This window comes from Amphiura filiformis, chromosome 5, assembly GCF_039555335.1.
Source record: "Amphiura filiformis chromosome 5, Afil_fr2py, whole genome shotgun sequence".
NCBI lineage: Eukaryota > Metazoa > Echinodermata > Ophiuroidea > Amphilepidida > Amphiuridae > Amphiura > Amphiura filiformis.
In genome coordinates, this window is record NC_092632.1 from 75,036,177 (window position 1) to 75,050,861 (window position 14,685).

General features: G+C 37.0%; 1 protein-coding gene across 1 annotated transcript; it reads right to left on the reverse strand.

Moving 5' to 3' along the window:
- Window positions 1–386: 386 nt before the first annotated feature.
- Window positions 387–14,188, reverse strand: LOC140153706 (aarF domain-containing protein kinase 1-like). Its single transcript, XM_072176529.1, has 9 exons — window positions 13,993–14,188; window positions 13,353–13,436; window positions 12,159–12,362; window positions 11,446–11,604; window positions 10,616–10,774; window positions 8,177–8,293; window positions 7,089–7,235; window positions 5,237–5,434; window positions 387–4,345 (listed from the first exon to the last, which is right to left on the reverse strand). Exons 1-9 carry the CDS (start codon window positions 14,134–14,136, stop codon window positions 3,965–3,967), a joined length of 1,593 nt encoding a protein of 530 aa, XP_072032630.1. The 5' UTR covers window positions 14,137–14,188; the 3' UTR covers window positions 387–3,964.
- Between the last annotated feature and the right edge of the window lie 497 nt (window positions 14,189–14,685).

The following is a 14,685-nucleotide window of genomic DNA, read 5'->3' on the forward strand; positions in this document are numbered from 1 at the left end:
CGGCAAATCCCGCACGATATCTGTCTCACGCCAAGCAATTCCAAAAAGTTGACAGCCCTGCCTAATCCTAATCATAACCCTAATCCTAACCCTAACCTTAACCCTAATTTCGTGTAAAATTACATGAAGGAATAACCCATTTTTGGACTCAATAAGGAAACAAACGAAGAAGATAAAACCCTAACAACAATAGTTTCTTACAGGAAGATGCCGTCTAAAATGTCTAGATTTTCAAATTTCATGAATATATTTGGCATATTGTTGTTTTTGATCCAGTTTTGATTTGTTCGAGTTATATTTTGTGCAGATTATTATTTGCCATTGAGCATAACACTAACAGATAACTTAACACACATAAGTAAAATTATCATAAAATGATACTTTATTTGACAGTTTACAATTTTTACAATAATTGATCTTTTTGATTGACAATTCACATCACAGGATAAAATCTTTGCATTTAATTTTCTTTTTAAACAATAGTTTTTTTCATTATACAATTCCAGTTCTGAAGCTGAGATGCAACACTAGATATTATTTGTATGGATATTGTTACTTTTTATATTGCTTATACAAAGATTCTTGTCATTTAATTGGTCAATTAATTAAGATAATATTGATTTATTTTGGCTATTTTTAGCATCAGCTGCAAAAAGAATATTGCACTCTGTACAAGTGTATTTTTTATTTTCTATCCAAGAATGCTCAATGCATGCATTGCATTCACGAAAATTAAAAGCTAAAATTACATATTTAATCAATTTTGAGAGGGAAATGACCAACAGGGCCGGATTTACCATAGGGCCAGATGGGCCCGGGCCCAGGGCCCCCAAAATTGCCCTGTGTAGTGTGCATCTTCCATTTTAGCCAATATAGGATACAAAAATTGCAAAATTTTGCGCGCTTTGTGCGCAAAGGCCTATTATATAGCAAAATTTGGCTTCAATTTGGGCTAAAATAGTCTTTAATCGAAATTTTTTAGCGCGCATCTCGCACATATGTCCTTTTTTAAGTCTAAAAACTTAGCCACTTGAGTGCACATACCTTCCTCACGGTGCGTTTGGGGGCCTCCAAATTTTGGCCTGGCCAAGGGCCCCCAAAAAGGTAAATCCGGCCCTGATGACCAAAACACATTTATTGCACAAGACTAAGCATTCAAAATCATGTAGAAAGGCCAAAATATTACTCATAATTTCACTCTTTTAATTGATGATTATAGATTAAAATATGAAGCGCCTTTGCCACAACTTGGAATGCATAGACTTTGCATTTCGGGATGACTGCAGACCTGCCAACCTACCAAAGTCAAAAAGATGGACATTGAGGCCAAAACCTTGTATATACATAACATAAACTAGGTACCAACAAATTCAAAGACTTGAGGTGTGCAATACGTTCATAATTCAGGGAAGGATTTGCAGGTCTAAATTTATCACAATAGACTAAAGAGAATGCCATAGCAAAATTTTAAAGTGAAATTTGCATCATTTTCTGCTGTTCTTACATTTATATTTGCCATCACTGAAATTTTCAGAAAGCAGAACTGTCCCTCTTTTTCACTTTGGAAAACCCCAAATGAGGGACAGTCCCTCAAAAGGAGGGACAATTGGCAGGTCTGTGACTGTTATAATATACAAAAAGGTATTTTTTCTCTACAAATTGATATGGAATTATTTCCAATTTAGTTGAATTAGGATTCAATTTGGCTATTTCAGATGAAACCCATACACCCCCTATGGAAGACATTATTTTTGACATAACCTTAATCTCACACACAAGGGTGTGAATTTTAAAATGGAGCCACTCGTTCAGGTAACCCCATTTGAAATTCACACTCTCTGTGTGGAAGATTAGGGTCTTTTCTTCCATAGGGGTGTATGGATTTCAACTGAATCACCCATTAGAATTGAGCCATGTTTCATCTGGCAAAACAAAATATGAAGTTTTTAGATTATACAAAGAAGTTGTGAAAAAACGGCTGCAAATGTTGAAGAAGTTGTAGTGGAAGTACCAGTGAAATACATGAGTTCAGTACTATAATAGTGGAACATAATGAACCTACATACACATTCAGATATATATTCTTGTTCATGATAAAAATATTTCTCTGTACAATATAAAATCCTTTGTTCACACACACTAAAAATGCATTAATTTAAAATTGCTCAAAGTAATGGTTTTTAAGTCAAACATGACATTTACAAGTTACAATTTCTATATTTATATTATCCAAACTGATCTCATATTGGGCTATTCTAGTTGAAAAATTGAAATCCATACACCCCCATGGAAGACATGACCTTAATCTCCCACACATGGAGTGTGAATTTCAAATGGAGTCACCCATTCAGGTAACCCCATTTGAAATTCACACTCCCTGTGAGGTCATATCTTCCATAAGGGGGTATAAGGATTTCAACTGGGATATAGCCCATTGCTATCTGTCAGATTGGTAACCTGTCACAGGTATGAGAGTGGGTGGGTGTTAACCTCCTGAGCACTACCTGTCGATCTAACATTGCCTCTGATTGGTCAATTACATGATATCTTCACTTTAATCACCAATCAGAATAATTCACCCCAATTTTTTTGCGTGGTGAAATTATTCTAACAATGTTGCTGATTGGGCCAATTGATAATGAAAACTTCTTTTTGGCCAATCTGCAGGTAGTTCTCATGGGGTTACGCTACAGCCCTGCTGCTGATGCCATATACATGTAGTTCTTGCACTCCTACACTTCACCTTGAGCTTGGAAATAACACCAGTGATTTTACTCATTTACGCCACAAGCATGCTGACATACATCCACTGTATGTGTATGTGTATGCAGGGATATACTTTAACACCTACCCGAACGCCAAGGGCGGGTGACTTTGCTGTCAGGCAGGTAAATTTTCAAAGTACCCGCTTGCCTAGCAGGTAATAAATTGAGGATCGTAAACTGGTAATATCGCAACCCTGAGCTGAGCTGCCCGAGCTAACTCTGGGATGTGACATCCGCACTTCTCTGTCACTCTGTCGCCTCGAGGAAATCACAGACATCTGCAAAACTGTCAGAGTACGTTATATTTTTTTTTGTGTAACTTGTGCTTTATAACTCTAACTCTGGCAAATGTCAGGTGGCAACATTTCTGTCAGGCTGGTAACTTTTCTGAGTTACCTGCCCGACTGGCTAGTGGCCAAAAAAGTTTGAGTACACCCTTGTATGAATACACTCTGCAGGATTAGGTTGACGCATGCCATTCCATACTGCAACCAGCGACACACATACCTACCAAACTTAAGGTGAAACAAGTATAGTTCTGATTGAGATACATTGGAATAGTTTCATGGTACATGTATTTTGTATCTTTGATCCAAGCATTCCTGCAACTGCTGGTCTTTTGTATCTTTGCTGTGAGCTTCCATGTAAATAGCAGATATATTATATGATTTTCAATTGCCAATGAATTGTTGAATTTCTATTAAATTTTGCAGAATCTGCATAATTTTGGTTTACCCTGTGCAAGATTAGATTTAGGTTTAGGGTTATTATATATTTATGATAATGCATTGCGAATTCCAAAATTATTCCTCAGAATCAAATACAAGACACAAAGTCTTGATGCTAAATAATTACACTATGATGTAAAGGATATATAATATGTGACTGTTTGGTACCATAATTGTACATGTCGTCACTGGGTGGGGAAAAACCGCATATGTACTTTTGGCCCTTGAACATGGATGAAGCAAACCATTCAATATAAAGTCTACACCTACAAGGCTTTATCCATTTTCAAGGGCCAAAAGTAAATATGAGGTGTTTCCTGCATGTACTTTTGGCCCTTGAACATGGATGAAGCAACCTCTTCAATAAAAAGTCTACACCTACAAGCCTTTATCCATGTTCAAGGGCCAAAAGTACATATGAGGTTTTTCCCGCCCAGTGACAATGTGCTAATCTAGACATGTAAGCCAACATCATAATCCTACAACAGATACTTGTTTAACAGGAGCTGTACTAAATAATCTTATGATGTGTTGCATAAAACTCATATTTGAAATCTGCACATATAGTTGATAAGCACTAATACCCACAAGTCTTAAATGCTTATATAGATGTACTCTGGTCCTACTTATCCAACTTGTACATCTAGATAAGTCTTGATCGGCCACAGCTCTTACACAGCACCTGGACATGTTGATGAATGAGCTAGCACTCTTGCGGCTATCTAATGCAAACTCTATACCGCGTAAGAGATCATTGGTTTTAAATAGCAGAAGCATCTGTCTGGGAACTTTGTTGAGGATACTGGAGATTTCTGGTAGGTAGTTTCCAACAGATTCCTGGATTTCTTGGTCCTGAAAAAAAACACCCAGATGTAATATTAAAAATTAGTATGCAAAAGCATGTATTTACCTGCAGTAATCATTTCAAATGTGAAAAAAAAGTAAAAACATCAAGCAGTAAGTTGCCAATTGAAAATGTTGAACCAGTATTTTTTACATTTTTATAATTATTCAGAGTTTGTGGCCAAGGGCGCAGTACTCAAGTATGTGTGCTTGCCTTTGGAACCAAGCTCATTAGAAATCCTAACGTATGTGTAAAATGTCAAAAACTCCAATATGTGATGCAATCAAGCTAAATGGTCCAATGACGATCAAAATCATAATTCACTTTTCCATTTCATTACATGAGCCATTCTCAAAGCTTTATTGTGCTAAAATCCCTGTCATAATTAGACTTATGATTCCAGAGATATGGTCATTTTAGTGCTGCTCAGAACAATAAAATATAAAGGAAGTTGAATACTATTGTTGCCTATATCTCAAAATCAATAATCCCGACATCTGCCTCATTTTACTTGATCTCATCACATATAATCACACATGATCAAACCTCACACATGATGCACTGTAAATGACTCTGTACAATTATGTAGTACAGGTTCATGCCTGTATTTAACAAGCCGGAGTGCCCATCTCTCTTCGAAGCGAATTTGCGCCAGACTCATCTACGCAACGAGTCTGTTCACCTTCCCAGCATAAGTCGGTTATACACCTGGGTAGTGAGAGACACAATATAGGTCTAATGGCACAACATGATGGCAACACCATGGCTCGAACCCACAACCTTCTGATTATGAGTCAGAACCTATACCGCTAAACCACCATGCCCCACAATTATGAAAACAGCTTAACTGGTAGTTTGCTGGACATGACATATTTTTAAGCAAAAAAAAGTTCACTCACCTCAGCTTGATTTGGTGTCACTTTGTCAATTCCTGTCGTAACTGAATTCCATGATCTAGCTGTGAGCATACAAGCAAATAATGGATACAATTCACCAGCTCCTAATGCTTGGCCATACTGTTTAATATTGTCCAAATCTGCTCTTATGAGGGCTAACCATAGATGTGAGTAGTTCCACCGGAATTCATCTGTAAGGGTCTGAGCAAGAAAATGGCGGAAGATGAAGTATTAGTATCAAATAAAAAGATGATATTATCAGGATTCCATTACCTGCACAGTATAGAGTGAGCAGACAGGGCAATTGTAACCCAGCAAATACACAAATGTTTTGCAAATGTGGTTATATGAAGGTCATGAAAATATTTTAAAATGTTTTATATGAAAAAACACTACACCAACATATTTAAAAATGTATGTTAGAATGTTTTGAATTAAGTTTTTGAAAATGCTTTCTAAATGTTATGTCCCTTCTCAAGACATATTTGTTTCAACAAGTTGTTCTTTTTCTTGCTTATAAATGTTAAATTTCTGTTCATCTCTTTTCATAGTGCTTTGCAACTTTTTGGCAAAGGCGCTACATAAATATAAAGTCTGTCGTCTTGGTGGGAGCAGACGACAAACTGTGCATGTGCGAGCCTGACAAAATAGCAGACCTCACACATTATTAACAGTAAAACCGTCGCTGGCACCACATCAAATCATGACCAACTCTGACATGACTGACCACTAGGGTGGGGCGAAAAACACTTTTTTTCTCGGATCGACTTGGAACTCTCTGAGAATTTTACTGGGGTACATACTAGTATTGTGCTGAAATATCAGGAAGATCAAAGCATGTTTCACCCAGGCAGTAGATTTTCACAAAATCCCTACTTATTTGCTATTTCTTACTGTATAACTCTATATCTAGAGAAATCAGTAGAAACAATGTGGGAAAAGTAGGCATTCAGATGCCATCCTAACCAATATTAAACACTTTGGGTAGTTTGTTTGGACCCTCTAGAGCATCACCAAATACCAAGCAGTCTCCAATTGTTTACCATTATTTTTGCTAAAGACACCTATGTAAGTTAATTATTAATGATATTTGAGTTGATACATTAAGGGGTAGGGGTAGCATTATGGAGCATTTCCCCAGTTCTACTCAGTCAAATTTTCCAAATGTACGGTGGTACTATTGCATAGATATGACCTGCAGCATTGCCAAAAATAAATGATATATGATTTTCGGCTATCCATGTTTTGTCCAGAGGTCAAAAGGTAACACGGCCTTGAAAATTACTACAAATCAGGCGTCACATGACCCTTTAACCTCTGGTCAAGTCAGAGCTGCTCTAAATCTCATGTATTGTGTGTACTTTTGCAGTTCATATCTACGCAACAAGATTGTGAAATTTGACTCAGTAGAACTAGGGAAATGCTGCATAATGCTACCCCTACCCCTTAATTTAGCAACTCAAATATCATCAATATTTAACTAAATACATGTCTTTAGCAAAAAATAATGGTAACCAATTGGAGACTGTTTGCTATTTGGTGATGTTCTGGAGGGTCTAAACATATACCCAAATTGTTTAATATTGGCTATGATGTCATATCAATACCTACTTCCCCCAGGTTGTTTCTACTGATTTCTCTATATAGAGTTATTCAGTAAGAAATAGCAAATAACTAGGGATTTTGTGAAAATCCACTGCCTGGGCGAAACATGCTCCGATCTTACTGATATTTTAGCACAATACTAGTATGTACCCCAGTAAAATCCGAGAGTTCTAAGTCGATCCGAGAAAAAAAGCGTTTTTTGCCCCACCCTACTGACCACAGATCACCCCATCTGCAGCTTGTGCATTACCTGATAGAGTCCATGATCAAGTAGTATCATCTCCATCTCCTGTTTGTCAGTCTTCCTAATGAGTATATTGCCTGGATGTGGGTCACAATGTACAAATCCATGTACAAAGATCATCTCACTGTATAGTTCACCTAGTGCCTGTGTTATCTGCACAAGTACAAATAGATAGGTTATGGTCAATTAATAGATACATTTATCCATCTAACTTTTTAACCATCAAACTCATCGGGACCAATGTAGTTACCAATACCAACAGAAAAGACCGCCACTTCTATATGTAATATTGGGCCTACTCTACAGGAAATGATCAGATAGCTTAACCATAAACCTGATGGACTAATCAAAATCCAACTTACAGGGTGCCTCTGCCTGAGCCAATCACAGTGAAGGCACAGGGTCCTTCCCCAAAACCACCACTCAAGGTTTGGTTATTGTATGAAATATCTCAGGGGTATAGAGGTTCTGTTCTTTTCAAGAGGACCCAATATTACACTTAAAAGTAGTCATCTATTCCTCATTTCTCTCTCTTTCAACTTGCCTTTTTTCCTCCTCACAAACACTTAAAGCCATATTATAACATTTCTGTAAAAATAGATTAGCATTTATTTTCCATAAAATGTTAACTTTTACTGTCAGATATGTCCCCTTTTAATTTTGAGCCGAACAAGTGAGGTAAACCATAGAAAATTGGACTTTACTAATAGCGCCCATGCATGTTACTCCTGCGGTTGTAATACGGTATGATCCTCTGGGTGTGTATATCCCGCACACCGTAAACGACTGTGCGTACTGTGCATACTTGTTCGACTAATATTTCCATTGTAATAATAAAACGACGGTTCCAGCGTTTTATTCAAAATCTCGGATTTTGACAAAACTACAGCACCTAAAGTCTTGATTTTTGCAGAGTATCTTTATTGACTAGAGTACATTACAATCGTGTAAAAACCAGAGAGAAAAATTTGAGGGCATTCTCCTCGGCGAATGTTATAATATGGTTTTAAGGCTTTTCATCTCCTATCACTTATAGCTAACTAAATAATAATTAACATCATGGAATCTTATCAAATATACTAGTCGTTTCTTACCTTGTTTACATTAATGCCATGTTTCTTCATGTATGCTTTATCCTCTACAAACCCACCTTCACAGTACTCCATGATGAGTACCCTAGCTGAGGAATGATTCCAATAGACTTTAGGTACCTGTGATTGAAAGACAAGTTTTATTAACTACAAACAACTTCAGTGTGTGCATGCATCCCACAGGATGTGATGATTCTATCACCCTAAGTGATATATAGACATGCTTTCGTTGACCTAGACAGCGTAAGACCCGTGGCTAAGTGTTGGTGACCTAGTGCTTGGCATGCAAGGGGTCTCAGGTTCAAATCCCATCCAGAGCAAACAACTTCTTTGTTCGTTTTCTCTCTTTATTCCTCTCTTCTTTCCCTTCCAGTCGCCAAAAAGCCCTTCGGGCGTTAGGGTTAAGTAACCACTATCGAAACTCCATATAGGCTTAATAAACCCTAACTGGCCTGAGTACTACAAAAAACTTCACTGCGTGTGCATGCATCCCACAGGATGTGATGATTCGATCACCCTAAGTGATATATAGGCATGCTTTCGTTGACCTAGACAGCGTAAGACCCATAGCTAAGTGTCGGCTAGTCTACTGTAGTAGACCAGTTTAATTTATTATTCCCTAAATTAATCTCTCTGAACTGGAAAACTCATCATTCCTGTTCTGATTCAACAGCTCAGATATCCATGAGAAAACTGGTCTACTGTATTTCGAATATACAATGAACTATGCACTCTATAGTGGGTATGATGTTACCTCATTAAAAATACAGTCTTGGCTGTTTATGCACATATCCTGTGGTTTTTACCAATTAAGCCGTTTGAATAGCCGTCCAGCGCGTATTCCCGGGCGCGTATTATTTGCACAAGGTCCAATGTATACGCTTGACTAAGCTGTCAACTGTAAAAGTTTACCTGACCCAGATAGAGCTACCCCACGTGGGTTGGGTTCAGTGAACACAGTGGGTTGGGCTAATGCATAAACATGTATGCTTGCCTATCTGTTATTGGTTAAGATTTACCACCCACATTGATTTTTTACTTCATTAACATTCATCTCAGATTGGAGATGAAAGAGGTTGAGTCTATGTGTTAAGATATGGTGGGTCACACAGGTCATATCCAACTACCGCAGTCCTTTTTTTCTCTGGGCAGGGCAGTCACTGGAGATGTGATGTGTTTCATCATAGATTTTAAATGGTTTCATGCATGGAAACGTATGAATTGTTTATCAAAAAAAAAAGGAATGCAGCGCAGTCTAAGTGTCGGCAACCTAGTGCTTGGCATGCAAAGGGTCTCATGTTCAAATCCCATCCAGGGCAAACAACTTCTTTGTTTGTTTTCTTTCTTTATTCCTCTCTTCTTTCCCTTCCAGTCACCAAAAAAGCCCTTTGGGCGTTAGGGTTAAGTAACCACTATCGAAACTCCATAGGAGCTTAATTAACCTTAACTGGCCTGAGTACTACAAACAACTTCAGTGTGTGTGCATGCATCCCACAGGATGTGATGATTCGATCACCCTAAGTGATATATAGGCATGCTTTCGTTGGCTTAGACAGCGGAAGACCCGTGGCTAAGTGTTGGTGACCTAGTGCTTGGATAGACTGTCCCACAGTCTGGGTTCCATCTGTGGGTAAATAATATGAGCTAAAACCACCTTCTCCTTCATTCCAAAGATTAAAACAACACACCACTAAGCCCTAATGATAAATGACAACAAAGTTATAGTGCTCCTAGAGCACTGCGTGTTGACGAAAACTCAATTAATCTACAGACCAACTTGTTTATTTTTTTTATAATAGCTCTCCTAAACCCAGACTGTTCCGCTTTGATAGTAAACTCCCTTCCAAATAATTATCAAGCTATGTAACGTGACTGTGGCGTCAATTATGATAGCCCCGCCTCATTGTCAATCAAATATGGTAGGCACATAACATCAATGAAAACCTATTTCAAATATCGCCTTGCTTGCTGAGATCTACATTGATTGGTCAGACTAAGTAGCTGCTTACACAAACGGCAAGACAATGAGACCACGGACGTGATATATAGAAAACTCATCTGACCCAGGATCGGTAAAAGTGAACTCCCACAAAATGCTGGGAGCTGGAAGGCAACTTGCCTACACATTGGAAGGGTCCATGTATCGGGTTTATTTAATGTTGTATAATCTACATTACCAGTCGTTCTCCATGAACCCGAGGGAGGGTCTAGTGCTTGGCATGCGAGGGGTCTCGGGTTCGAATCAAAGTATTTGATCACTAACAATGATTCAGTCACAATGGCTAGTATAATTTTGGGTTTTAGGTATGACTGTTTCGAGTGTTTTACTGAACGAACCTGGCCCAACGATAATGTGGCAGTAGTGCCAACAAAACACATACATTTTAATAAGAAATATCTTAAAATCAACCACATTATTAATACCAATATAATCTTTCATACCTTAAGGAATTTGAAATGTCCAAGTAGTCTTGCAATCTTTTCCGCATTATGTCCTTCTTGGATGAAATCAAGCTCTACCGGTAATTTTTTCTTCATTTCCTCACTTAGCCATAAGAATTCAAATTCAGGAAACACCCAAGCTACTGCATGCAAAAGAAACTGTAAATTAAAGAAACACATCTTGTTAAACTTTCATTAAGCCTCATATAATGCTGCTGTAAATGAAAACTTTAGGCACAGAAGCCGTTCAGTTTCACTCTAAAAAACTGAAACTGGTGAGAAAAACCTGAAAAACCATAACCTTACATACCATAACCTTTTTGTTATTTCCAGGCAAGAATTAACATAGTGATTCCAAAGAGCACATTTCTTTAATCATGAATTTGAGAACCAGTGAATATGCTTTAGGAGGAAATCATCTCCAGGAAATTACTGCAATACCATACTCAATGTTTGTGGAAGAAATATAGTGCTTTGTGTAAAGTGAAATGGGACTATAAAAGAATTAGATGTATTTTTGAAATATAATGATTGCATTGCACTACAATACAAATTATACTATGCATTTTTGCCAATACAAATTATGCAATGCAATTTCCTTACCAACATGTTATAACTTTCAATCTTTGGTAGTACTCATAGTATACTTATATATAAACAAAAAAGCCATAGCATGTTTTTTCATAATGTGTATAACCTTCAAATGAATTATAAAATTCATTTTGGATTTGAAAAACATATTGCCTGTTTTACAGTTTCTCTGATAATCCAATAAAAATAAACTGCCCTTTATTTTACTCTCCAATATGTAGTAAATTGTTTTTACTCACATCTACTGTTTTCATGTCCACATCTGAGTAAGCTTTGACTTGAGGATGCTGGACCTTGACAGCTACTTGAGTGCCATCTTTGAGTGATGCCTTATGGACTTGTGCTAAGGATGCTGTACCAATAGGCTCACATGAAAACTCTTGGAACACATCCTCCACCTGTAATTGTGAGTAAAAAATGCATGTAAATAAAGTTTAATGAAACAAACAAAGCAGAAGCAATAATGGTTATTGAAAATAAACATATTCAAACAATTGAAGTAATCATCATATAATGTTTGCAAGGTCGTCATGCATCCTATTTGGAGTCTGTATTACATAGTAACAGGATCCAAAGTTACGTCTGAAACATATTTGTATTTTGTACATTGATCAGTAATTTGCTTCTACAACAACAATTTGTACTTTCCAATCATATTTCTGCATTGCAGATGAGTGCACACATTATTTCCAATCATCAGAGAATGCTAATTTACTGGTAACACATATATTTGCTTTTACTTTGTCTTTTAAGACAAATTTAACATTTTAAGTCTTTTAAGACTTTTAAGTCTTTTAAGTCTTTTAAAAAAGACTGGCCGTTTGACTCCTTCAGGAGTGTTGGCCAGTATTCAAACAAGAACAAGAACAAGAACTTAAAATGTTAAATTTGATCAAGACTTAAAATGTTAAATTTGATTGATAAAGCACCAAGAAAAAAAGGAAATACCTACCTTACATCCCAGATCTTCCTCCACTACTCTCCTGATGGAGTCCAGCGGAGACCTAGGAGCATCATTATGTAATACTTTCATGGTTTTCACATATTCTTCCGGTAATAGATAGTCTAATGAACCCAGATACTGTCCAATTTTGACAAATATACCACCATTTTTACAGCACATCTGACGTAACTTTTCAGCTGATCGCCAATGAACCTAAAAATATAATCAAGGCAAGTAAAAAAAAAAAAAAGAATTAAAACAAAACAAAACAAAAGATAGGCAAAATTTAAAGTACTCTCTTCCAAAATATGAAAATAAATGAAGATTTTTGAACATAAATTGTAATTTACAGATCAGATATGAACAAGTCATCCCTGCTCATCAATTTAAAAGCCTAAAAGTCAGATGTCAATTTCTAATTAGAGCTGTGGACAAAGTTTGATTGAGCTCAGAATGTATCAAGTTCCTGAAGGACACACACAACATTTGAATTTATTGAGCCTCCGCTCTCCGGTAGGGTGCTTTAAAAACCCTGGTTAATGATTTTGGACTCAAAGTTAGGGAATTTTTCGGGGGGCACTCAACTTTAGAAGTGACGGGTATGTGCCTACCAGCATCACAAAGTAGGGGCCTATCGGGTACAAAGCGTTATTTTAAAAAAGGGGGTCATTGGGTACAAACAAAATTTTAAAAAGGGGGTCATTGGGTATAATATTTTGAAAAAAGGGGTCATTGAGTATAAAATCTCAAAAAAAAGGGTAGAAAATTTTGAAAAAATGAAGCAAAATTTTGAAAGTTTCGGCATAATTTTGAAACAATTGAGCAAAATTTGAACATTTCTGCATTTTTTTTGTCATTTTGATGATGCTATTCTAGAAAATCTAGAAAAAGGGGGTCATTGGGTAGAAAAAAAAAAAAAAGGGAGTCATTGGGTAGCCGCAACTTTAAAAAAGGGGGCTCATTGGGTATGACTTTTAAAAAAGGGGGTCATCGGGTATAGTCGACTTCAAAAGAGGGGGCTTATTGACAGGCACATACCGTCACCTCCAAAGTTGAGTGCCCCCCCCCCCCCCGGAATTTTTACTCAATTTCTAGGTAAGACACTGGAACCATTAAAAATCAAAGGGGTTTCTTCTTCATTTCAATGTATACCATTTACAATGTATAAGGAAAATAAATGCTTGAATTTTATTCTACTCTCACCTGTGATTTGAGTTCTTTGTATTGTTCTGTACTGTCATCAACATGAAATAAGGTTTTCTTATAGTCTACCACTATTCCAGCAACCTGAAAATTAAAATAATTGTTTGTGTTTTAATGGCTTTAAGTATCAGACTCGTTGGCATAATCTGATTTCCAAATTCTTTTCACAATATAGAACATCTTCAATTTTTATGACAAGATCACTTTTAAACACCAGAGGCGTAGCAAGGGGGTGGACAGGTTGGACAAAGTCTACGGGTGCGAAGGTTCTGGGGCTCAAGCAAAAGCGAAAACGAAATTAGGGGGAATGAATGTTAAAAGGGTCCGCACTGCTCCTTGTCCATGGGCCCCTGATCGAGGCTCTTACTACACCCTGCTTCACACAGCAAGCATGTAAACTGAAATGATACTTTTACTTTCACGTACAGGTCTTTCAAAACACAAACATTTTATCTTGTAAAATGATTCTATAGAAATTTAACTTTCTGTACCTGGATAATTGTAATTATAATTGCCATATTCAGGGAATATTTGTTCTAATTTCAATATTTAAAACCCACTAAAAATGGAGTTGTATTTGAAGGTAAAGGAAATCTTAAAACAATTTATCCTGCAATTGTACAACTATTTCTATACTTACCCCAAACATTGCACGTCCAAATCTTACTGTACCAACAGAACTCCAGTCTTTTCTTCTCGTTTGAGTATAAATTGCTACACCGGATGCAGCTGCGATAGAGAAAGACAGCAGCTTATGGCGTTGAATTGCTCGAAGCAGCCCCATTTTAGCTGGAAAAATTACTTGGATTTCTGGATAAAATCTGGAAATATGTACCTGTGCCAATTTCCAGATCTGCAAAACAATCAATAATCAAAGTATAATAATAATAATAAGAAAAAATAATCAAAGTACAAGATGTCAATATAAATGTCGACATATAATCTTGGTTACATTTGCAGAGGCTTTCAGTTTGGGAAATATAACAAATTGTTTTTGATTCATAAACTTTTGGTCTACCATGTACTAGATCTGCGTAGTGTTCTGTGGCTGGGATTAATGAGATGTCAACTAAGTTGTAGCGAATCTTGTACATCATTATCAGGCGGCTATTCATACGACGGTTCTGAAGAGATGACCACTTGAGTTTCTGCAACATGGCGGAGACACTGCTTGTCCTGTTGTAATCACCAATGATGAAGCGGGCTGAACTACGTTGGACCTGTTCAACTTTCTTTGTGTTCCGCTGGGTGTGAGTGTCCCATACTGAAGAAGCATACTCAACTGTTGGTCGTATGAACGTAGTGTAGGTTGCTTCCTTTACCTTTTGACTGC

Excerpts from the sequence above, each read along its gene's own strand:
- LOC140153706 (XM_072176529.1), bottom strand. The coding sequence starts at position 14,136 with ATGGGGCTGCTTCGAGCAATTCAACGCCATAAGCTGCTGTCTTTCTCT. Across the intron at positions 8,294-10,615 it reads GACATTTCAAATTCCTTAAG|GTACCTAAAGTCTATTGGAA; the intron begins GTATGAAAGATT and ends TTTCAATCACAG. Across the intron at positions 7,236-8,176 it reads ATGGCATTAATGTAAACAAG|ATAACACAGGCACTAGGTGA; the intron begins GTAAGAAACGAC and ends GTACTTGTGCAG.